General features: G+C 44.2%; 4 protein-coding genes across 10 annotated transcripts; 2 read left to right on the plus strand and 2 right to left on the minus strand.

The window, feature by feature from the left end:
* Positions 1-700: 700 nt before the first annotated feature.
* LOC110498575 (tribbles homolog 2) lies at positions 701-2,892 on the minus strand. Its single transcript, XM_021575231.2, has 3 exons — positions 2,559-2,892; positions 1,892-2,181; positions 701-1,098 (listed from the first exon to the last, which is right to left on the minus strand). Exons 1-3 carry the CDS (start codon positions 2,787-2,789, stop codon positions 732-734), a joined length of 888 nt encoding a protein of 295 aa, XP_021430906.2. The 5' UTR covers positions 2,790-2,892; the 3' UTR covers positions 701-731.
* Positions 2,893-3,153: 261 nt separating this feature from the next.
* LOC110497802 (beta-soluble NSF attachment protein) lies at positions 3,154-10,225 on the minus strand. Of its 2 annotated transcripts, XM_021574176.2 has the most exons (10): positions 10,003-10,225; positions 6,264-6,346; positions 6,046-6,162; positions 5,738-5,784; positions 5,381-5,458; positions 5,227-5,282; positions 4,929-5,013; positions 4,735-4,839; positions 4,511-4,579; positions 3,154-4,395 (listed from the first exon to the last, which is right to left on the minus strand). In XM_021574176.2, the coding sequence occupies exons 1-10, from the start codon at positions 10,098-10,100 to the stop codon at positions 4,243-4,245; spliced, it is 891 nt and encodes a 296-aa protein (XP_021429851.1). In that variant the 5' UTR covers positions 10,101-10,225; the 3' UTR covers positions 3,154-4,242. The 2 variants fall into 2 exon arrangements, with proteins under 2 accessions (XP_021429851.1, XP_021429852.1); XM_021574177.2 differs by lacking the exons at positions 5,738-5,784; positions 6,264-6,346; positions 10,003-10,225 and having other exon boundaries at positions 6,046-6,153.
* A 190-nt stretch (positions 10,226-10,415) lies between these two features.
* On the plus strand, positions 10,416-17,170 carry mcm8 (minichromosome maintenance 8 homologous recombination repair factor). 5 transcript variants are annotated; one of them, XM_021574174.2, is made up of 20 exons: positions 10,440-10,713; positions 11,579-11,672; positions 11,846-11,979; positions 12,171-12,251; positions 12,518-12,600; positions 12,710-12,859; positions 12,935-13,035; positions 13,109-13,307; positions 13,409-13,494; positions 13,664-13,812; positions 13,911-13,985; positions 14,091-14,226; positions 14,324-14,354; positions 14,442-14,582; positions 14,659-15,083; positions 15,171-15,384; positions 15,458-15,667; positions 15,787-15,863; positions 16,511-16,700; positions 16,813-17,170. In XM_021574174.2, exons 3-20 carry the CDS (start codon positions 11,853-11,855, stop codon positions 16,903-16,905), a joined length of 2,568 nt encoding a protein of 855 aa, XP_021429849.1. In that variant the 5' UTR covers positions 10,440-10,713; positions 11,579-11,672; positions 11,846-11,852; the 3' UTR covers positions 16,906-17,170. The 5 variants fall into 5 exon arrangements, with proteins under 5 accessions (XP_036810666.1, XP_036810665.1, XP_021429849.1 ...); XM_021574175.2 differs by lacking the exon at positions 11,579-11,672 and having other exon boundaries at positions 10,444-10,713; positions 14,659-14,800; positions 14,888-15,083; XM_036954770.1 differs by lacking the exon at positions 11,579-11,672 and having other exon boundaries at positions 10,419-10,713; positions 16,781-16,982.
* A 1,116-nt stretch (positions 17,171-18,286) lies between these two features.
* crls1 (cardiolipin synthase 1) lies at positions 18,287-22,130 on the plus strand. 2 transcript variants are annotated; one of them, XM_021574179.2, is made up of 8 exons: positions 18,287-18,946; positions 19,052-19,188; positions 19,459-19,596; positions 20,799-20,928; positions 21,111-21,196; positions 21,395-21,463; positions 21,636-21,727; positions 21,836-22,130. In XM_021574179.2, the coding sequence occupies exons 1-8, from the start codon at positions 18,652-18,654 to the stop codon at positions 21,924-21,926; spliced, it is 1,038 nt and encodes a 345-aa protein (XP_021429854.2). In that variant the 5' UTR covers positions 18,287-18,651; the 3' UTR covers positions 21,927-22,130. The 2 variants fall into 2 exon arrangements, with proteins under 2 accessions (XP_021429854.2, XP_021429853.2); XM_021574178.2 differs by having other exon boundaries at positions 18,288-19,188.
* The last annotated feature ends 1,223 nt before the right edge of the window (positions 22,131-23,353 follow it).

Consider the following 23,353-nt stretch of genomic DNA (forward strand, 5'->3'; position numbering starts at 1 on the left):
GATTGTTGCTCCCACACCGCCGTAGCCCAGGTGAGTGCCCTCCCGGACATCAGTGTTATAAGATACGCCATCTTTGAATGGTCCGACGGAAACGAAGGGGGCTGTAGCTAGAAAATGATGGAGCACTGGGAGAGAAACGCCCGGTTCCTGGTAAGTCGGTAGACGGCAGGCAGGCTCAGGGTCAGAACAGGCAAAACAGGTCGCAACTGGGGAGACTGACAGTGAGAATAAAGTGAGACACGTGCCCAGTGAGACACGGGTGCTGTCCCGCGTAGATGGAAACAGAAAAGTCAGAACCTCTTGCTTAAAACACCAGTGTAAATCCTCCGTGAAAATGCGCCGTAAGTAGTCAAACCTTAAGAAAAATATTCAGCTTTATATTTATATAATTCTCATGTGGCTCATGGAATAGAAGGCATTTTTATAATGTCAGTTAAGTTGATTGCAACAAATGGATAGGAAAGATTAAAATGGTAAAGCACGGAAACTCAAGCGCTGTAGGCTACTGTTGACGTTCATTTCAAGAGCCACTGACTAAGTGCCTTTACCCAGTATATTCCAAACTCTTTGATTCAACTATAGGGTGAAAGTTAATCTACAATATATAAAACTATAATAATAGTGTTATTAATAATAGCATAAAAGAAAATGAAGAACGCAAATTTATACAAATGCCATCCTTTATTGGTGTTGCTTTATATATATATATATATATTGTGTGTGTGTATGTGTCAGGTAGGTACAGTCTGATCTGGTGTATGTGCCTGTGTGTATGCCTGTGCATGTGTGGACATCCAGGGGTGTGTGAGAAGCTCGGAGGCAGAGAGGCGGAGGTTGGGGTTAGAATGCAGGGCTGAGCGTATCAGACAGCAAGCCTGCGAGGTTAGTAAGGCCCCCTCTTGGGTTAGTCCAGCCCCAACAGGGTAACAGCCCAATAGCAACGTGTGGAGCATCACTCCCAGAGACCAGACATCTGTAGCTGGAGCACAGACCCACAAACTGCCAGAGATGTCCCCATGTCCTGGGCTGTAATAGGGGGAGGTGTTTCCTTCCTGCATTATGACTGCATCATCCAAGCTTTCCAGCATCAACAGGGTCCTGACACACACACACACAAATAGGGCCCGACCAAAAATAATTAAACTCAGTCGGGATCTCAACTAGAATACACAAGATGTAGAATACACAAGATGCAATTTCAAAATCGAGCAAAATTGGTTGTGCATCAGCAGTTTTTCTCTTGTTACAGTATGTCAGTCACTGACAGTAACTCAATTAGCCATGTCAGCTAACAATTCTTACATTGGTAAATTAGTCTAGCCAGCTATCTAAATGTGTATTAATCATGGCCGAATACAGGCACGCAGGGCATGTGCCCAGGGTCCCTGACCGCCAGGGGGACCCCATTGATTTAGTAAGTCACTCAGATATCAATAACATGGCATAAGTCATGGCAGAATGTGTAGAATTGCTGCCCAATGGCAGAATGTGTAGAATTGCAGGAAATTAACTTTAAAGGCCCAGTGCAGTCAAAAATGTGATTTTCCTATATTTATATATATTTCCACACTATGAGGTTGGAATAATATTGTGACAATTATGACAATGCCCTTTTAGCGCCTGACATTTCAGCCTGTTTTGGTGGGATGGAGTTTTGGCCTGCCTGGTGACATCAACAGGCGGTAAATTAGTTAATAGACCAATAACAAAGAGAGTTCCAAACCTCTTTGCCAATAACAGCTAGTTTTCAGTTTTCCCCTCCTACTCAGACCACTCCCAAATAGTCCTAGCAAAATTTTTGCTTGAGAAATTGTTCTTTGCTAAGAAGCTATTTGTCACGTATGCTCCCTCTCCGGCCTCTAGGTCACCAGGCTGCTCTGCACACACACACCTCTCCTTGTTCTTGAAGACAAACTTGTTCAGCTTGAGGTCTCTGAGCACTAGTCCATTGTTATGGCAATGTGCCACAGCTGACACCAGCTGGCGGAACAGGTATCTGGCTGTGTCCTCTGGTAGCCGCCGGGCCTGGAGCATCACCTCTAGGTTCCCGTAGGAACGTGGGAAGAACAAATAGGCATGGGCGTCCCCGACAACCACATCACGCATCTCAATTATGTTGGGGTGGGGGGGCAGGCAGTAGTACGAACACAGAACCTCCCGGTACCGAGAGACAGGAATCACCTAGAACACAGGAACACTGTTGAGAAGTCATAAAGATTCTACAATAGCCAATATTATAGATGGAACAACTGGAATTCAGAAATACTTTTGAGGCCCTAAGAAACCAATAAGACAAGATCTGCATTATGGTGTAACTGTGTTTGCACAGCCTACATAAGAACACATGCCTACTGTACATGAGGGTTCTGTTTCTGTTGAGCATGTTGGCACTGCAGGAATAAGAGGAGATAATGTGGAAAGGCTGGAGTAAGGAGACAAAGAGAGAAGAGACTAGAAGATGGCGCCAACGATTGAGATGGAAAAGAGATAAGAGTAGGTGATTGAGCACCATGTTTTCAAAAATAAATATTTGTATATATTTGTTTTAATCCACAGACCTTGCACACCAACTCCTCGCCGCTGTGAGCATTCGCAGCTCTGAGTACGTTTTCCTGCAGCGGATCATACAACAGGTAGTTCCCCACGTTGCGGGACGGGAGGGGAGGGCGGGACACACCCACCGGTTGGCTGCGTGATACAAAAGGACCGCTCGAGAGACTGTAAGACATATAGCGATCTGGTGACTTACGGATGCTCTCAGGTGATCCTGACACTTCCTGAATGTCCATGTGATAAAATTATCTAAAAGTAACCTATATGAAATATATAAAGTTAAATATCTTCCGTGATTAATAGACAGGGTAGACAAAATAACAAACAACCAGAAACGAACTGCCAATAGAACGTTGCTGATAACAAATACCGCGTTTTTCTAAAAACAACATCGGAATGTTTTGTTTGTAGTCCTAGTCTGACAAACGTGCAAACAATTACGAAAATCAGTGTTAGATATAATTGTTATTTGATTTCACGAAAATTCCCATCATTTTAAATATATTACTTTTTTACATTGATTTTGATTACAGAAAGATACAATATTCCCCCCTCTCGCTTTCTTTCACACAAGCACACACAAACACACCGCAGCAAATGCAAGTTTGTTGGAAGTTTTATTTTTAGTAAATTTTTTTGCACAAACGTGTGGTAATTCATGAACATAGAGATATGTGTGATAACCTGTAGTTTGACTGCACACAACACTGAACACACACATCATTACCATGGCAACATGCTGAGAGGAATACACACACCACAGCAACACACACTACATTACAGACACTTCCCATAATCTCTGGCCTTAACCCTGTAACCTCTGACCCTTAACACATGTGTAGACCTGAGAGGATTGGATATGTGTGTGCTTATACCTATCCAATCCTTTCAGATCATAAGTGTGTAGCGGGTTAGGGGAAGTGTCTAGGGGTGGAAAACATATCTGAGGGGAGCATAGAAATAGAATGAATAGAACGGGGTGTCCCTTTGGTTGTTTCTCTCTCTCTCTCTCACACACACACACACACAAAACAACAAAAACAACAGCAACCAGCACTGGCACAGATATATTGGCTTCAATGTGATACATTGTGTGCGTGCCACACACACACACACACACTCCACCTTTTCACACACTATCTGTACAGCCCTACACTTTAAAACATGAACATACAGGGCCCAAACAAGGGAAGACATTCAGTGGAGAGGTTAGGAAGGTTAAGTGTGACATGCACTGTAAAAGGCTTTCAACTTAAAAACATGAGTGTAAGTGTACCCCACTGACCTAAAATATAAAGTTGTATGAACTTGTATACTATAATGTATCTAATCATTTGTTCCCTGGTTTTGTCAACTCAACTTGATAAGTTGATGTAACTTTACATCAGCTGGGTAACTCCTATTTTAAGTTGAAACTGCTAACGTTTTTGACAGGAGTGTGAGGAAAGGTATGGTAAGACACGATAGACTACAGGAGCCATGGACTTATTTACACTGAACACATCAAACGCATAGAGACCTGTCTCCCTTCACCCCACTGCCCTAACCCTATATCTCTCCCTCCATCCCTTTCTCCCTCATCTCTCCTTCTCTCTCTGTCCATCCTCTCTCCATCATCTCTCTATCTAGCCATCTTTTTCTCTATCCCTCCCTCTTGTATCCTCCCCCAACCCACCCCTCTATCTCTCTTTATTTGAGATCTCCAGCATCTCCCTGGATGGTCTTCTTGATACGGAGCAGCATGGTGGTGAGCCATTGGTCCAGACGAGAGATGGAGTCAAACTCTTTAACAGCTTCAGTAAACGCCTCACAGTTCTGCTCCTCATGGGCATCCAGCAACTTCTACAGAGAGACAGACAGGGGGAGATGGGTGTGGGCTCGTGAAGAAGGAAGCTATGCTGTTAAACGAGCAGCGTGAAGTATTTTACACACACACAAAGGCGCTCATCTTGTCTACCTTCAGCAGCTTGCACTCTCTGGAGTCTGCGAAAGCAGGAAACATCTCCTCATACTTCTCTATGGCCAGCTATAAAAAACACAAAACACACACACAATCACTAATAACTGACAGGTACTCCCTCGGTTCCGTTGGAATAATATGAAGAATGTGTCTACTCCGTGTGTCTTGCTTCAAAACAAGAGAACAATTACCACTAATAATAATGATGATAATAATAATACCTTTGCGTTGAGTTCATCCACTATGAAGTGACAGAGGGAGGCTTTAAAGAAGTACTCTTTGGCATTATACTTCAGCAGGGGGTTGTCCATGGTATTGGTGGCCACCTGACACACACACCATTACATCACTGTGACATCCCTCAGAGAGAACCGATCATCACATTTCAGGGTTTTAAAATGCAGGCAAAACACACCTGCTCGTAGATCTCAATGGCTTTCGGATACTGCTCCAGCTGAGCACTGTAGTGGCCCACCTTCAGCAGACACTTGTTAGCAGAACTGAGAGAGAGGAGAGAGACAGCGAGAGACAGAAGGAACAGCACAGGTCCCAGCATAGAGACCTGGGGAACCCCTCATGACAACTCCCTCTCCCTAATCTCTATGATAGAAAGTACTTGAGTAGTATAATACAATAGCATTTGAGTAATAGTACAGGGTAGCATAACTGAATGGTATAGTATTCATTTATACTAAACATCACAGGAGACTCACCTGTTGGACTCCTCCCCTTTATAATAATCGGCTGCCTGCTCATAGTGGGCGATCGCCTGGGCAACAGGAGACACACACATAAAGTATTGTTCATATGGAGTTCTGTGTGTGTGTATGCGTGTGTGTGTGTGCACGTTTTGTGTGTGTTCCGTACCTTCTCTATGTCCACCAGCTCAGACTCATACACCTCTGCGATAGTGATGTGATGTTTGGCTGCAATAGTAAACCTACCCTGTAATACACATGTGGATCATTACGACAGAAATGGAGAATAACATGTCGATTGCAACAACGCTGATACAGAATCACTAGAATATACAGTACATACTGTATCAGCCTTCATATCGGCGGTCTCAGCCGATGATGGCTAGAAAACATAGCCCCCTTCACACGCAGTACATGCACAATTGCACATAGAAACGGGTGAAGCAGGTTCAAGATGAAAGTGGTATGGTTAGAGGTCACAGGTTAGGGATTAGAGGTCAGGGCTCAAGGGTTGTACTAGGCTTACCATGTCAGTGTAAATATCGATGGCTGCATTTAGACAGTTGATAGCCTCTACAAGAAAGAGGAGGAAAGGGAGGAGTGAAAGAGGGGAGAGAGAAAGAGAAAAGGGGGCAGGGAGATATATGAAGGGAGCAGAGAGTAAGAGAGGTTAGGTTTTCCCACCAGAGAGGGTCAGAGAGAGACCAAAGACAAAAGCATACTTTACCTACTATTAGGGACTAATATCAAAGGGGAGGGTCCCAGATGTCAGGGAGGCTTTGCCCTCTAGTCTAGTATGTTTTGGAGTGAGTGGGTGTAGATACGTGTTCCTACCCTGAGGATCAGCCTTCTTGTAAGCGTTCCCTGCGTCGACGAAGCTAGTAGCTGAGTCCAGTTTGTTCTGCAGCTGCATGTGGAGCCGGGCACCCTGGCAGAACGCATTACCAGCAGCTACACACACACACACACACAAACATAATTATCATGTCTATGGAACGTCGATATTATTTCAGCTGTGTGTGTGTGTGTGTGTGTGTGTGTGTGAGGCCCACCAGTCCAGTTTTTGGCCATCTTGAACATGTTGGCTGCTCTGGCGTACATCTCACATGCATCTTCTACTTTATGGTGACTCCCCCTGAAATACACACACACACACACACACACACATGGTTATAAACTGCCAGGTATATGAGCTATAGACCTGGACATCGTCAGACAATGTGTGTTTGTGTTTACTGGGTCTCATTCAGGAGGATACAAACTGAACGTTGTCTACTAAAGAAAATCTCATGAATAGAGCTGGCCTACTCTACATGTCAGAGAGCCATGTCTGTTCTACAGAATAGGCCTATATGGAAGTCCAGAGAGGACATACTGTATGAATAAAAAAAGTATTATCTTGTTATCTAAAGATCACAACTTATTTATCTCATGATCATTACAGTACATTACAAACTGTTTTGTCAAGATCAAAAGATAATTTTCTCGTGATCATGACATAACAAAAGTTGTTTTGTTGAAATCACGAGATAATCAAAAGTACCATTGATCATCCATTCATTTGTTCAGATGCATGATAACAACCTCATCAAGGAGCCCTGTGGCTGCATTGATCTCAGTGCTCTCGTGAGGCATTAAAGCCCTGAACGATGCCTGACAGGTAGTCTACCAGGCTGCATGCCGCACCCAATCGCATGCGTTTGGCTAGTCTTGTGAGCTAGCTAGCTAGATAACAAGCTAGCTTGCTATCTATGCTGTTTGTTAGCTTCCATAACTGTTATTTAATTATATGAGACACTTCATGTTTTGTGGATAATATTTTAAATTTACAGTGTGTAAGCTCCATTCCTGACAGGCTGATCAGATACAATTTCAGCCTCAGAGGTTGATAAGTCAGGATGTTGCCTTGTAGGCTGTTTCATAGGTAAGGCTCCTTTCATGCAGATTAGATTTATAGGCTGATGCATATAACCTAGAGTGGGTGTGCTCTATTCCTGGCAGGCTGATTAGATTCAATAGCAGCTTCATATTTAAGGCTAATTTTATTAGCCTCTGGGGATGCTATTGAATCTGATCAGCCTGCCAGGAATAGAGTGCAACCACTCTTGATCATATACATAATGCACTGAATGCTGATCTGCTTGCAAGGAGCTTTACCTGGGAAAGCCTAGAAGGCAGAATCCTGATTTATCAGCCTCTGAAGCTGCTATTGAATCTGATCAAGCTCTGTAAATTGAAATATTATCCATAAAAACATTAAGTGTCCCTTACAATCATATGCATATCAGTTATGCAAGCTAACAACCTGCACAGATAACAAGCTAGCTAGCAAGCTAGGTAACAAGACTACCTAGCTAGCTAGCTCACTCACAAGACTAGCCAAGTTGGCTGCGTTATTGCTTGCATGCGATTGACTGTGGTCCTGGGGGTGGAACACAGCCTTGGAGACAGTGCTGCTGTCAGACATCATTCAGGGCTTAAATGCCCCATGTGCATTTAGGCAAGGAACATTTAGCTTGCTAACATTCTAACTTAGTGTAGCAATCAATAAAAAAATATATGCTCTGATCCACTTAATGTTTTCCACCTCAGCCATACTGTCAATCCATCATCAATACGTTCACACTCCTATTTGTAGAGTGTATCTTGTGATCTCGACAAAACAACTTTTGTTATGTTGTGATCATGATATACACTACATAACCACTACATAATCTTTATTCATACAGTATGTCCTTTCTGGACTTCTGTACCTACACTGCTCAAAAAAATAAAGGGAACACTAAAATAACACATCCTAGATCTGAATGAATGAAATATTCTTATTAAATACTTTTTTCTTTACATAGTTGAATATGCTGACAACAAAATCACACAAAAATTATCAATGGAAATCAAATTTATCAACCCATGGAGGTCTGGATTTGGAGTCACACTCAAAATTAAAGTGGAAAACCACACTACAGGCTGATCCAACTTTGATGTAATGTCCTTAAAACAAGTCAAAATGAGGCTCGGTAGTGTGTGTGGCCTCCACGTGCCTGTATGACCTCCCTACAACGCCTGGGCATGCTCCTGATGAGGTGGCGGATGGTCTCCTGAGGGATCTCCTCCCAGCCCTGGACTAAAGCATCCGCCAACTCCTGGACAGTCTGTGGTGCAACGTGGGCATGCTCCTGATGAGGTGGCGGATGGTCTCCTGAGGGATCTCCTCCCAGCCCTGGACTAAATCATCCGCCAACTCCTGGACAGTCTGTGGTGCAACGTGGATGGAGCGAGACATGATGTCCCAGATGTGCTCAATTGGATTCAGGTCTGGGGAACGGGCGGGCCAGTCCATAGCATCAATGCCTTCCTCTTGCAGGAACTGCTGACACACTCCAGCCACATGAGGTCTAGCATTGTCTTGCATTAGGAGGAACCCAGGGCCAACTGCACCAGCATATGGTCTCACAAGGGGTCTGAGGATCTCATCTCGGTACCTAATGTCAGTCAGGCTACCTCTGGCGAGCACATGGAGGGCTGTGCGGCCCCCCAAAGAAATGCCACCCCACACCATGACTGACCCACCACCAAACCGGTCATGCTGGAGGATGTTGCAGGCAGCAGAACGTTATCCACGGCGTCTCCAGACTGTTACGTCTGTCACATGTGCTCAGTGTGAACCTGCTTTCATCTGTGAAGAGCACAGGGCGCCAGTGGCGAATTTGCCAATCTTGGTGTTCTCTGGAAAATTAAAAACGTCCTGCACGGTGTTGGGCTGTAAGCACAACCCCAACCTGTGGACGTTGGGCCCTCATACCACCCTCATGGAGTCTGTTTCTGACCGTTTGAGCAGACACATGCACATTTGTGGCCTGCTGGAGGTCATTTTGCAGGGCTCTGGCAGTGCTCCTCGTGCTCCTCCTTGCACAAAGGCGGAGGTAGCGGTCCTGCTGCTGGGTTGTTGCCCTCCTACGGCCTCCTCTACGTCTCCTGATGTACTGGCCTGTCTCCTGGTAGCGCCTCCATGCTCTGGACACTACGCTGACAGACACAGCAAACCTTCTTGCCACAGCTAGCATTGATGTGCCATCCTGGATGAGCTACACTACCTGAGCCACTTGTGTGGGTTGTAGACTCCGTCTCATGCTACCACTAGAGTGAAAGCACCGCCAGCATTCAAAAGTGACCAAAACATCAGCCAGGAAGCATAGGAACTGAGAAGTGGTCTGTGGTCCCCACCTGTAGAACCACTCCTTTATTGGGGGTGTCTTGCTAATTGCCTATAATTTCCACCTGTTGTCTATTCCATTTGCACAACAGCATGTGAAATTTATTGTAAATCAGTGTTGCTTCTTAAGTGGACAGTTTGATTTCACAGAAGTGTGATTGACTTGGAGTTACATTGTGTTGTTTAAGTGTTCCCTTTATTTTTTTGAGCAGTGTATATAATAGGCCATTACCCTTTCATATGTAATGAGCAACGATATCCTGGTGGTTAAAACAGTAAATGTTCACAATTTGCAGTCAGATGACCAGAACACTGCAGATCTCCCCAAGGCAGAGGCCTGACTGTCTGCGACAAACAGGCCCGACATTATCCCCCTCACTACTGCATAATGACACTTTTAAAACATTTACATTCTTGTAGGCCTAATCATCATACAGCTACATCACCAATACACTCGCGATTTTTTTGTCCAATGTCATGCAACGCATCGACCCTTCCCCCCTCCGTGATGAATTACTGAATCAGCGCTCGTGTTCCTACACTGACTTGAACAAGGAAACCAGTGCATCTCATCTCACCCGAACATCCCCCCCAGGAATGAGCCGGAGGATTTGACCTTCTTGTCGGCTTCAGCCATCAGCTGCATCGCCTCCTTCTCTTTCCCGGAGGTATCCATCGCTGTTTGGGCTGTGTGTGTGTCGTCGACAAGGTAAAAACAAATATTCCGGAGAATCCGTTTAGCTGGGAATGGATGCTGAGAGGTGGTGCTGATGAGAGAGAATCTTACTCGGTTGTGTGACTATATATTCTGATTTCCTCAGTCTTGGTGCATCACCACCACCTAGCGAGCTGGAGAAAATTGCACGTTTTAATCCAGTACGCTTTTTTTCGTACGAATCATACTGCATTTATATTTTCTGCTAGCTCCTATAACAAGTATGTTAGAAAGGTATTCATACAAGACTTAAAACAAAACTATGATTAGTATTTGTTTATACTGTTGGTATGGTCTTCCGCTGCAAAGAAGCGGAAGTTGCCTCGAAATTGCGCCAAAGCTAAAAAATAAAATAAACAGAACCATCATAAACTGAATACAGAAGCTGTCGTTTTGTTAACTAGCTAACTGTTAGCAAAATATATGGAATATATTTATATATCTGCTTTAACGTTAGCTAGTTAAGAATATCATTGCACATTTAGCTTATGAAAGAAACGTAACCAAAGAGTATCAATTATCCTGTAAAGTTTGTCTTTAGAAGTGACGTTTGTTTCCCAGTTACGCAACTCGGGTGAGTAGAAACATTTGTCTCCACGATTGTAGCTAACGTTAGCTAGCTAACTAATTTAGCTATTCTAGTAGCAGGTGAGGTAGCTGAAGATAGTTAAGCTAGGTGGTAACTTTTCACCATACATTGTGAGTTAGCTAGCTCAGGTGACTTAAGTTAGCTGTCGTTATATAACAGCCAACGTTAGCTATTGAATTGACTGTTAATTGCGTCATATTCCTCTATTAAACGAGTTATGTTAACGAGGTTAGTCATCTCTTCTCTTCTCCTGAATTATGGCGGTCCGCGGAGCATCCATCGCCTTTTCTTCCTAATTTGAACTTTTTCCTTCGGCTATTTGCACTGCCTCTGCATAGGGGAACTGGTGGACAGCTCGGATTCTTGCTACTTCGACCTTCTTCACCCTTACAGGGAACACAGGAACGTGATTCCACTGACTCTTCCACAACATACCGTATTTATTCCTTCTGCACACGCTTGCCAGTGGCCAAACATAACATTTTATTTACATTACGACACTGCAAAGGTCTGTTCACATAAGCTCTCACTACTTATCTCATATACCCCAGCTTTACATGTCAGAAGAGATTCTTCATCAAATAACAAAAGCACCGATAGGCTTTCCTCTGTCCTTCCATTCACCATACGGTTCATTCGACTCCTAGTCACATTCTGCTTTTAGTTTTTCATCCTCAATTTCCAACGCAACGCCAGAGATGACACCTTTTACCGGTGCCCAGATCAGAAAATGACAACGTTCTACTAAATACTCTGATAATTCCCCAAGACACAATGCACTTTCATTTTGTTCTTCTAACAACAATCAATACAATACCACTCCTGGTCACTTTGACTCCACCTTTCCCAGTGTGTCCTCCACCATCTTGTTGACCGCAAATGGATCTACCAAAAACACATCCTTCTCCATGAAACACTCCAACAAGGAACAAGGCATTATTAGAGTGAGGACTATCTTCATTAGCAACTTCAGCCTGTTTTGCACCATTCTCCAATGTTTTTACAAATGTTCAGGATGTTAGGATGGCTTCAGAATGAGCTATCCCTATTCATCCCCATTACCTCTCTTTCTCTACATTCTCTCTATATTTCTCTATTGTATCCCTCTCATTTCCAGGTGTAAGATGAGTGGAGAGGGTTCTGCTCACAGCTCCTGCAGAGGAGGGCAGAGGGGAGGATGGAGGGGAGGAGGAGGGGGATGGAGGGGAAGACCATGGAGAGGAAACTCACGCCCCCCCAGTGCTCAAAGAGGTATGGGTCAGACACATACACCACACAGTTAGCCTGGTTAGAGATAAGGGACAGTTAGAGGTAAGACTAGCCCCTTACAAGCCTCTAAAGATGCCTTAACCCCCTCAATGATTTCCAACCCTTGGTTTTGGGAAAACACTGACTCCATTGTGGAGGCTTCAGTATCTCTTTCTCTTGCCGTCTCTTTCTAGGGTCCTCTCAGTCCCGTGTGTCTCAGACCACTCTGGACAGACTCTCTCCCTATAAAGGCTGGGCCCTCTACTTCACTGAAGGTAGGTGTGTATCAGTGGAGGCTACCGAGGGGAGAATGGCTCATAATAATGGAGTAAATGGAATTGCATCAAACACATGGAAGTGATGTGTTTGATGTATTTGATACCGCTCCACCTATTCTGCCCCAGCCATTACCACAAGCCTGGCCTCCTCAATTAAGGTGCCACAGACCTCCTGTTGTGTGTTTGTATTTTAATGTGTGTGTGTATTGTCTATATACCTATTTTTTTGTGATCATCTATTTGTGTGTGTTTCCTGTATGAAGGTTTCATAGATAGTTCTCCGTATGTGGAGAAGATCAAAGTGTTTGAACAGTACTTCACCTCACAGATACACCTCTATGACAAAGTAAGATGACAAAAACGAGATTTCTGCACATTGTTTTAACCTCTAAAAAATAGTAGCCTTTGATGAGTGGGCAAGCTTAATTTGTGTGTGTGTGTTTGTGTGTGTGTAGGATGAGATTGAGCGTCAGGGCAGTGTGTTGGTGGACTATAAGGCTCTTGTTGAGGATAAGGAGGTGTGTATGGCTCTTCCGGACCTGTCCAATCAGCTGAGAGAACAACCAGAGACCACCCTCAACTGTCTGGGCCTCGCCATACACCAGGTACATATACACATACGCTTCACTGAAGGTAGTTGTGTCTATGTATTTTAATGTGTGTGTGTGTGTGTGTGTCAGGTTTTGACGATGGACTTGGAGAGACACGCTGCAGAGTTACAGGGGGAAGGGCTTTCTGGGGGAGCCACACCCATCATTAACATACCCCACATCAGCGCCAGGTAAAACACGCACACACTCTCACGGTCTCTCTCTGACTCAGTTTCAGGTTGTATAACTGTGTGTTTGTTTCAGGTTGTATAACTATGAGCCATTGACAGCCCTGAGGACGCTGCGTGCGAGTGTGTTTGGTCGGTTGGTGTGTGTGAGGGGGACCGTGGTACGTGTCAGCAACATCAGACCACTCTGCACACGCTTGGCTTTCACCTGCTCCGGCTGCTCACACACACACACACTCACCCTGCCACACGGCAAGTTTACCACGCCCACCAAGGTACAACACATACACTCACCTTGCCACAGAGCACTTTCATTACAACCTACATTGGATTGAACCACAGGCTGTATGTGTGCTGATTGTGTGTGTTTCTTCAGTGTGTGCAGCCACAGTGTCGCAGTCGTTCTTTCGTCCCCAACAGGAGCTCCCCTCTCACCCTCACTGTTGACTGGCAGAATATCAAGTAATTCCACTATTATTTATAATGCTTATATATACCTATCCAATCTTCTTAGATCTCCATACATTTCTAGGGTGTATGGGCTAGGGGTCTGTGTCTAGGGTGTATGGGCTAGGGGAAAGTGTTTTGGGACTGAAGCTGTGTATGCAAACTATTTCCCATGGTGTCCCAGGGTCCAGGAGCTGATTGGAGGAGAGCAGAGGGAGGCAGGGCGGATCCCTCGGACGGTGGAATGTCACCTGACCTCTGACCTCTGTGACAGTGCGGTCCCTGGAGACACCGTTACTATTACTGGAACAGTCCGAGTCAGCCAAGACGACGGTATTCACTCACACACACACACGTAGTTGTTAACATCACTGGCGCTGTCTGAGTAATTGATGAGGTGTGTGTGTGTGTGTTTTGTGTGGTGTGTGTAGGCGGCAGCAGGGGGAAGAAGGATAAGTGTATGTTCCTGCTCTACATTGAGGCCAACTCCGTCAGCAACTCTAAAGGTAGCTAAAGGTCTGTTATTGTGTAGTTGTTACTCATGTTATTGGGAGGACAAACAATGAAGTGTTTTCAAATTGTGTGGACAATCAAGTTTCTTCTTAATTAAGGTCAGAAAGTGAAGGAGGCTGGAGGTCAGGGGTCATCTGGAGGTGAAAGGTCATCGGGGATAGAGTTCTCTTTGAAGGAGCTGTATGCCATCCAGGAAATACACAGCCAACCTGATCTACTGAAGCTCATCGTACAGTAAGACACGCACACACAGAATACTACTGTGACACTACCATACTAATATAGTGCTTTTGTTATATATTGTGAGTGACTGATGTGATTTGTATTCCAGCTCCTTGTGTCCAGCCATCTATGGCCACCTGGTGAGTAAGCCTAGTTTTCATTGGTCATGTTGTTTCAGGTAAGCTGTGGCCATGTTTTTAAAAAAAGTGTGTTTTGTTTGTGTGTAGCTAGTAAAAGCAGGCCTGTCCTTAGCGTTGTTTGGAGGCAGTCAGAAGCACGCTGATGATAAGAACAGGATTCCCATCAGAGGAGACCCTCATATACTGGTGGTGGGAGACCCTGGCCTTGGGAAGAGTCAGATGCTACAGGTAACATGCACACACTTAAAAACACGCCAACCTCAAACTAGCTGTTGTAACTGTGTGTGTGTGTGTGTGTGTGTAGGCGGTGTGTAATGTGGCTCCCAGGGGGATCTATGTGTGTGGTAACACTACCAGTACGTCAGGGCTGACCGTTACTCTGTCCAGAGACGCCGGCTCTGGAGACTACGCACTCGAGGCTGGAGCTCTGGTACTAGGAGACCAAGGTAGGGGTGTTTGCGCTTACATCCCAACTGTCATCATCCAACCTGTCATCATCCAACCTATCTGTGCCATTTGTGTGTTTGTGTCAGGGCTGTGCTGTATAGATGAGTTTGATAAGCTGGGCCATCAGCAACAAGCGTTACTAGAGGCCATGGAGCAGCAGACCATCAGTCTGGCTAAGGCTGGTCTGGTGTGTTCCCTACCTGCTAGAACCTCTGTTATCGCTGCTGCTAACCCTGCTGGAGGACACTACAACAGGGCCAAGACGGTCTCCGAAAACCTCAAGTAGACTCACACCTTTTCACCTTTCATTTTTAGCTTATGCTACACTGTAGGTACAAGTTGACTTATTTTGTGTATGTGTGTGTGTAGGATGGGCAGTGCCCTCCTTTCGAGGTTTGACGTGGTCTTCCTCCTATTGGATGTTCCTGATGAGTCGCATGACCGCCGGCTGTCGGAACATGTCATGGCCGTCAGGTCAGGGAAGGGAGGGGCTTCAGGTGCCGTGGTTACACGAGGAGACTACCATCAATCACAGAGCTCGCTGCTGGAGCCCTCCGACACACCTCTTTCTGACCGGCTGCAGGTACCCACACACAAATACCAAAGTACTTTATCAAAATATATGGAATTTCTGACATTGAGTCTGTCTCTGTTAGGTGTGTCCAGGGGAGTGTGTAGACCCCATCCCCCACTCCCTGCTGAGAAAATATGTTGGTTATGCCCGTCGCTACGTTCATCCCTCACTCTCTACCGCCGCTGCCCAGACGCTCCAGGACTTCTACCTCTCCCTACGCTCACACACACACCCCGTCGACAGCACACCCATCACCACACGCCAGCTGGAGTCCCTCATCCGCCTCACAGAGGTAGGCAAACACACTCACTCAAATACACACATGGAATTTGATCATAACACATCCTAAAGTCTCTAACATGTCACACAGACCTGAGCCTGTGCCCTGACTATGTCACTATGTGTGTGTAGGCACGGGCGAAGCTGGAGCTCAGAGAGACAGCCACCAAGAGTGACGCTGAAGACGTAGTGGAGATCATGAAACACAGGTAACACACTGTCCCACATACATTCCCCTAAGTATTTATTTGGACAGTGAAGCTAAAACATTTCATTTGCTGCTACTCAAGCAGTTTGGATTTGAAATCAAATGTTTTAAGGGGTGATTACAGAATGTATTTTTATTTGAGGGTATTTCCATACATATCTGTTTTACCGTTTAGAAATGAACGTACTATATGTATCAAGTCCATTTTGAAAGTGTCAGATGTATTTGGACAAATTCACTTTTGGGGTCCACAATGTCACTTATTGTAAATAAGAACAGAATGTTTCTAAACACATTTCCATGAATATGGATGCTACCATGATCACAGATAGTATTGAAAGAATCATGAATAATGATGGGTGAGTTCGTTACAGATGCACAGAGATCATGCCCCCAAAACATGTTAGCATTTTTTGGGAGGTATGATATTTATACCTCGAAAGATTTCTCATTATTATTCATGATTCATTCATGATTATCTGTAATCCATGGTAGCATCTACATTAATGTAGAAGTGTTCAGAAACATATTCTTAGGACTAGATAAAGTGCTTTCATTTCTGAACGATAAAACAGATTTATAAAATTACCTTCAAATAAAAGGGACACTTCTGTGGGGGACATTCTGGTGTGTGTGTGTGTGTGTCAGTCTGGCAGATACCTTCTCTGATGGTAGTGGAGGTCTGGACTTTGAGCGGTCAGTACTGGGTGTTGGGATGAGTCAGCGTTCGACTGCCAAGAGATTTATCACTGCGCTCAACACACACGCTCAGCGCACACACACCATGTTGTACGACCTCACACAGCTACGCAGCCTGGCCAAGGACCTCAACATACAGGTAACACCCACACACACACCCCTGTCTGTTGCTTTCGGTCTTACGACAGCTGTTATGTTGCATGTCGTGGAATTCAAAAGGTTGTGTGTGTGTGTGTGTGTGTGTGTTTCAGGTTGCAGACTTTGAAGGTTTCATCAGTTCTCTGAATGAACAAGGCTACCTGCTGAAGAAAGGACACAGACAGTATCAGCTACAGACTATATAACACACAAACATAATTTAAAGACCTGCTGTTACATAATGCAATACACATGTTTTGTAAAGAATTGGTTGTTTTATTCGTGAATTCTTCCAATACTGAGATGTATATCTGTACAGTACCAGTCAAAAGTTTGGACACCTACTCATTCCAGGGTCTTTATTTATTTTTTACTATTTTCTACATTGTAGAATAATAGTGAAGACGACATCAAAACTATGAAATAACAAATATGGAACCCTGTAGTAACCAATAAAGTGTTAAATCAAAATAATGTAAGATTCTTTAGTAGCCACAATTTGCCTTGATGACAGCTTTGCACACTCTTGGCATTCTCACCAGCTTCACCTGGAATACTTTTCCAACAGTCTTGAAGAAGTGTCCACATATGCTGAGCACTTGTTGGCTGCTTCTTCTTCACTGCTGTCCAACTCATCCCAAACCATCTCAATTGGGTTGAGGTCGAGTGATTGTGGAGGCCAGGTCAACTGATGCAGCACTCCATCACTCTCCTTCTTGGTCAAATAGCCCTTACACAGCCTGGAGGTATGTTGGGTCATTGTCCTGTTGAAAAACAAATGATAGTCCCACAAAGCGCAAACCAGATGGATTGGCGTATCAGTGCTGTGGTAGCCATGCTGGTTAAGTGTGCCTTGAATTCTAAATAAATCAGACTGTTCAACCAGCAAAGCACCCCCAGACCATCACACCTCCTTTTCCATGCTAAACGGTGGAAACCACACATGTGGAGATCATGCTTTCACCTACTTTGCATCTCACAAAGACACGGCGGTTGGAACCAAAAATCTCCAATTTGGAATCCAGACCAAAGAACAGATTTACACTGGTCTAATGTCCATTGCTCGTGTTTCTTGGCCCAAGCAAGTCTCTTCTTATTGATGTCCTTTAGTAGTGGTTTCTTTGCAGCAATTTTATGGGTTTTTTTTTGCGACCACTTGAAACTTTCGAAGTTCTTGAAATATTCCAGATTGACTGAATTTCACCTTGAGTAGGTATGTCCAAACTTTTGACTGGTACTGTATATTAATATATAACGGTTTAATACATTAATAATGAATCTGTTTGAATATGAATTCCTGACCAATGTTAATGTATTTTGACTTTGTATTATGCAAGACTTATAATTTAACTGCTCTGGGGACGAATGTGATCAAATAAATAAGCTAGAAATATTATGAACATTTTGATCAAATAAAGCAAATGTTGAAAATATTAGGAAAAACAAGGTTTTGCAGATTCCTTTGCAGCTGCGTATAGAGTCCACTGCTAGGCGCTGTTTGTTCAGCTGTGGCGCAAGTGACTGGTTCAAGGATTTATCTGAGTACGCAGGCGTGAAATAAATAACCTTTACATTTGAGAGAAAATGAGGCAGGTAGTGGTAAGATTATGCACGCTGAACGACCAAAATGGTGACACATCCTGCATTATCGGATTATAATTACCCAAATTATCAAAACGGGCTAACTTTTCAAATCAGGGTTTTGGGAAATGTGTTAAGTGGCATCAGAGATGCTTGTATCTATATATCTGGTGATATCCACCAATACCACGACGTCGTAAAACTGTCGCGGAATACGGCAGCAAACATGGAACACGTTGGCTTGATCGGCTAGAGCTGCTGGTTGATACTAAGGAAACAGGACAAATATGAACCAGCGGAGAGGTGTAAAAACAGTTGTGTGTGTAAAGAGTTGTAAATGAGGTTAGTTTGTAAGTCGCGTCTTGTTCGCGATGTTCTTGTCGGTTTCTAAAAATAACTTCGCGGTGTGTGCGAGAAGTGTGTGTTGGGCAATTCCTGCGTCATGGCGGCAGCAGCAGCAGACAGGTGTGTGTGTGAGGGTAGAACTGAAGTTGCTGCAGAGACTTAAAAACAGAGTCTCCTCTGTCGCTCAGTGGTCCAGCTACACACAATATCACACGCACATCCCCAGCCCAACGACCCCAGAGATTAGCGGCCAAGAGCTAAAGGGTTCCACGGAAAGCGTCTCCCGATCTTGTCGCCGCAGAGGTCACGAGAGGACGCAGGGTAACGACGACCGCTTTAGGTTTTACCCTACGGATCACTCCTCGTCTAACTCTCATGTTCTCTTGGGGTTGAGGTTGTACCCAGTGAGTTCTGGTGTGTTTCCAGGCTGGAGAGGTCTTTGTAGTGGAAAACCCCGTGAGACCCCAGCCGACTGCCCACCTGGAGTGGACCTGAGGGAAACCACCCAGCCAGCTGATAGACCATCTGATCTTGGTCAAGGACTGTTCAAATTTAAAGAACTGGTAGGTGGTGTAGGTCGGTGTGTGTGGCAAGAAGTGGTAGTCTTGGCAGATTCATTGTTGTTGATGTCTGTGCAGGAAGTTGCCCCAACTGTAGGTTAAATTATGCCATATTGCTGAGTCTACTTTTAGGGCTGGTTTCCCTTGCTGTCACGGCATGTTTTAAAGACATAGAACCACACACTCTCTAGTCATATGAACAATGCACAGTCCTGCACTAAATATTGCTCAACCAGTGTTTAAAAAAAAAAAAACTTTCTATGTGTGTTTCAGTATGAGAACCCATGGACTATCCCCAACCTGCTGTGTGTGTGTCGCATCGCACTGGCTCCAGTCCTGGGAATCCTGATAACTGAGCAACATTTTCACCTCTCCCTTGGGCTGTTTGCTTTGGCTGGATTTACTGATGTGGTACACACACCTGCCTACACACACAGCTTGAAATACACTCTATGACCAAAAATATGTGGACATTGCTCGTTGAACATCCAATTCCAAAATCATGGGCATCAATATGAAGTTGGTCCCCCTTTGTTGCAATAAGGCATTTCACTAGATGTTGGAATATTGCTGTGGGGACTTGCTTCCATTCAGCCACAAGTGCATTAGTGAGGTCAGGCACTGATATTGGGCGTTTAGGCCTGGCTCGCAGTCAGCGTTCCAATTCATCCTGAAGGTGTTCAATGGGGTTGAGCTCAGGACTCTTTGCGGGCCAGTCAAGTTCTTCCACACTGATCTCGACAAACCATTTCTGTATGGATCTCACTTTGTACACGAGGGCATTGTCATGCTGAAACAGGAAAACTGTTGCCACAAAGTTGGAAGCACAGAATCGTCCAGAATGTCATTGTATACTGTAGTGTTAAGATTTCCCTTCACTAGAACTAAAGGGCGTAGCACGAACCACGAAAAACAGACCCACCCAGACCATTATTCCTCCTCCACCAAACTTTACAGTTGGCACTATGCATTGAGGCAGGTAGCCTTTTCTTGGCATCCGCCGAACCCAGATTTGTCCGTCGGACTGCAAGATGATTCATCACTCCTGAGAAAGCATTTCCACTGCTCCAATGGCGGTGAGCTTTACACCACTCCAGCCGACGCTTGGTATTGGCATGGTGATCTTAGGCTTGTGTGCGGCTGCTCGGTAATGGAAACCCATTTCATGAAGCTCCCAAATAACAGTTATTGTGCTGACATTGCTTGTGTGGCCTACCACTTTGTTGATGAGCCGTTGCTGCTCCTAGACGTTACCACTTCACAATAGCAGAACTTACGGTTGACTGGGCAGCTCTAGTAGTGCAGAAATTTGACAAACTGATTTGTTGATAAGGTGGCATCCTATGACGGTGCCACGTTGAAAGTCACTGAGCTCTTCAGTAAGGCCATAATACCACCAATGTTTGTCTATAGAGATTGCATGGTTGTGTTCTTGATTTTATACACTTGTCAGCAACGGGTGTGGCTGAAATGGTTGGATCCACTAATTTGAAGGGGTGTCCACATACTTTTGTGTATATATAGTGTACTTTGATAAAAATAAATTAATAATAATACGCCACCATACACACGTACATACTACACACTGTTAACCCTGTGTGTTGTCTTTGTAGCTGGATGGTTATATAGCCCGTAACTGGCCCAGTCAGAAGTCTGCGCTGGGCAGCGCACTCGACCCATTGGCTGATAAAATCCTCATCAGCGTTCTCTACATCAGTCTCACCTATGCACAGCTCATCCCAGGTGTGTGTTGAAATGCAAGTCCTTCCTTGCTGCGAAATTCAATTAAATCTTTCTTACAGTGCTAATAATCCCAAACAATGTCAACACAATCCTCATAGATGTAGAAGACACATTTGAAAGCAAAAATGAATTAGTTGTTTAATTTATGGTCTTCCAGCACCTCTGACCATGTCTTTTCTTAGCTCCCCTGACAGCGTTGGTGATAGCCAGAGACGTTGGTCTGATAGCGGCTGTTTTCTACGTCAGATACAAGACTGTCCCACCTCCTGTAAGTCTCACACACACACACAGCGGGCTGGTTCAGGGCTGTCACGGACACTTGCCCATCAGTAGGATACAGGAACGAGGAGATGAATGGCAGTGGATCCAGAACTTTGTTGCGTCTAGATCTTTGGCGTTGCTCTTTTTAGACTACATAATAATTATCTTCCGCTCCCTCCTCTTGCTCTCTTCTCTCTCGTTCCAGGTGACTCTCAGTAAGTTTTTTAACCCCTGCTACACAACAGCGCAGCTCAAACCCACCACCCTCAGCAAGGTAAGTTTCTGTACCATATATATATATATACACACACAAACACATATATCTAAATATATACACAAACACACGCATATATCTAAATACCCATGCAAAAAAAGTCATACAACAGTCCTCAGTCGTTTGTCTAGTTGGTTAATCGTGTGTGTGTGGGTTGTATGCTTGCGTGCAGGTCAACACAGCGATCCAGCTCTTCCTAGTAGCAGCATCGTTGGCCTCACCTGTCTTTCACTACACAGACAGTCCGCTCCTGCAAGCCCTATGGTAAGACACACACCACAGGCAGTCTGTTTTGGCACACTGCACTCTGAAACTCTAAATGGTTAATTGTTTTTGTTCTGCATGTGTTGGTAATACTGTGTTTATGTGCAGGTATATCACAGCGGTAACGACGACTGTGTCAGGCTACAGCTACTATCACTATGGCATGAAGACTGTCGCTGTGCTCAACAGCACCAAGTAACCATGGCAACTCAGCAAGCGCCAAGTAACGGTTGCAACTTAATACACTCCACAACCATTGTTGCGCCTGAGTACTCAAGTTGAACACACACCCACGTGTGTTTGGAAAGACTCCAAAATGAACTGAGTGTGTATTTTTAATCTCAGTATTGCCATGGGAACGTTTTGTATCTGATGAATGTGATTAAACCATAAACCTGCTCTACTGCCGTATTTATCAACTCCTTGTTTAGATTGCTAGTATGGTCTGTAAAGAAGATCATGATTCTGCAAGAGTGTGTGTGTGGCAGGAATTTTAAATGTGTATGCGATGGGGACGTTTTCGACATTGCCACCAATTGTACCAAGAAGGTTTAGTGTGTCAAAGCTGTGTGTTAGTGACATCTGCTGGTCTACTGAAGTCACCAGCTGTTGATTGACTATTGATATTTGTATTGCCATTTGTTTTTAAAATGTTTATTTAACTAGGCAAGTCAGTTATGAACACATTCTTATTTACAATGATGGCCTACCCATGCTGCGCCACTCGGCAGTTCTGTCTCCTAGCTTAGTGATTTCTCCAATAGAGCAGGTTTTGTCAAACCCTAAGAAGCTCATGGTTCAGTGAGACAAGATTGGGAAGGATGGCTGTGCACGGCTAGTCAAACTGCAACATCAGTAATAATGGAAAGAAACATGATTTAATGAGGCTTCAAATGATCAGTGGTACTTAAGTAAAAACACTCCCAAAAACGACTTAGTACTTTGAAGTATCTGTACTTTACTATTTAAATCGGACAACTCCATTCCTGAAGAAAATGTACTTTTTACTTTACATTTTCCCTGAAACCAAAGTACTCATTACATTTTGAATGCTTAGCAGGACCGGAAAATGGTCTAATTCACGTACTTAAAGAGAGAATCCCTGGTCATCCCTACTGCGTCTGACCTGGCAGACTCACTAAACACACACTTTGTTTGTAAATTTATGTCTGAGTTGGAATGTGCCCCTGGCTACCTGTAAATAAAAAAAACAAGAAAATCATGCAGTCTAGTTAGATTAATATAAGGAATTTGAAATTATTGACACTTTTGATACTTATTTAAAGCCAAATACTTTGACTTTTACTCAAGTAGGATTTTACTAGGTGACTTTTACTTCAGTCTTTTTCTGTTAAATGTATATTTACTTTCACTCAAGTATGAAAATTGGGTACTTTCCCCACCACTGCAAATTATACCTGGTGATGAGGGTTATTTCATCAGTACATTACATCAGATTTGTAGTGTTTTGGAAACTTGAAAAGCAGCGAGGATCACTACAATTGACTAATTTATTAAATCATTAATTTATCCAGGTGTTACATGGCTGGTGCCTTGGAATCCAATTTGTGTGTGAGAGAATTCAGCTTCTTCACTCTTCAGATCCCGGAGGTGAATTCAGGTCTT

The sequence above is a fragment of the Oncorhynchus mykiss genome, chromosome 19, assembly GCF_013265735.2.
Source record: "Oncorhynchus mykiss isolate Arlee chromosome 19, USDA_OmykA_1.1, whole genome shotgun sequence".
In the NCBI taxonomy this organism is placed as follows: Eukaryota; Metazoa; Chordata; class Actinopteri; order Salmoniformes; family Salmonidae; genus Oncorhynchus; species Oncorhynchus mykiss.

Bases quoted from the DNA above. Each gene is read 5' to 3' on its own strand.
- LOC110498575 (XM_021575231.2), bottom strand. From the start codon at position 2,789: ATGGACATTCAGGAAGTGTCAGGATCACCTGAGAGCATCCGTAAGTCA. The intron at 2,182-2,558 runs GTCTGTGGATTA...CCTGTGTTCTAG, and splicing joins GCGAGGAGTTGGTGTGCAAG to GTGATTCCTGTCTCTCGGTA. The intron at 1,099-1,891 runs GTGTGTGTGTGC...TGTGTGTGTCAG, and splicing joins GTCTTCAAGAACAAGGAGAG to GACCCTGTTGATGCTGGAAA.
- LOC110497802 (XM_021574176.2), bottom strand. From the start codon at position 10,100: ATGGATACCTCCGGGAAAGAGAAGGAGGCGATGCAGCTGATGGCTGAA. The intron at 5,785-6,045 runs GTAGGAACACGT...TCTTTCTTGTAG, and splicing joins CAAGAAGGCTGATCCTCAGG to AGGCTATCAACTGTCTAAAT. The intron at 4,396-4,510 runs GTAGACAAGATG...GTCTCTCTGTAG, and splicing joins GAGAGTGCAAGCTGCTGAAG to AAGTTGCTGGATGCCCATGA.
- mcm8 (XM_021574174.2), top strand. From the start codon at position 11,853: ATGAGTGGAGAGGGTTCTGCTCACAGCTCCTGCAGAGGAGGGCAGAGG. The intron at 12,252-12,517 runs GTAGGTGTGTAT...TCCTGTATGAAG, and splicing joins GGCCCTCTACTTCACTGAAG to GTTTCATAGATAGTTCTCCG. The intron at 12,601-12,709 runs GTAAGATGACAA...GTGTGTGTGTAG, and splicing joins AGATACACCTCTATGACAAA to GATGAGATTGAGCGTCAGGG.
- crls1 (XM_021574178.2), top strand. From the start codon at position 18,652: ATGTTCTTGTCGGTTTCTAAAAATAACTTCGCGGTGTGTGCGAGAAGT. The intron at 21,464-21,635 runs GTAAGTTTCTGT...GCTTGCGTGCAG, and splicing joins AACCCACCACCCTCAGCAAG to GTCAACACAGCGATCCAGCT. The intron at 21,728-21,835 runs GTAAGACACACA...GTTTATGTGCAG, and splicing joins CCGCTCCTGCAAGCCCTATG to GTATATCACAGCGGTAACGA.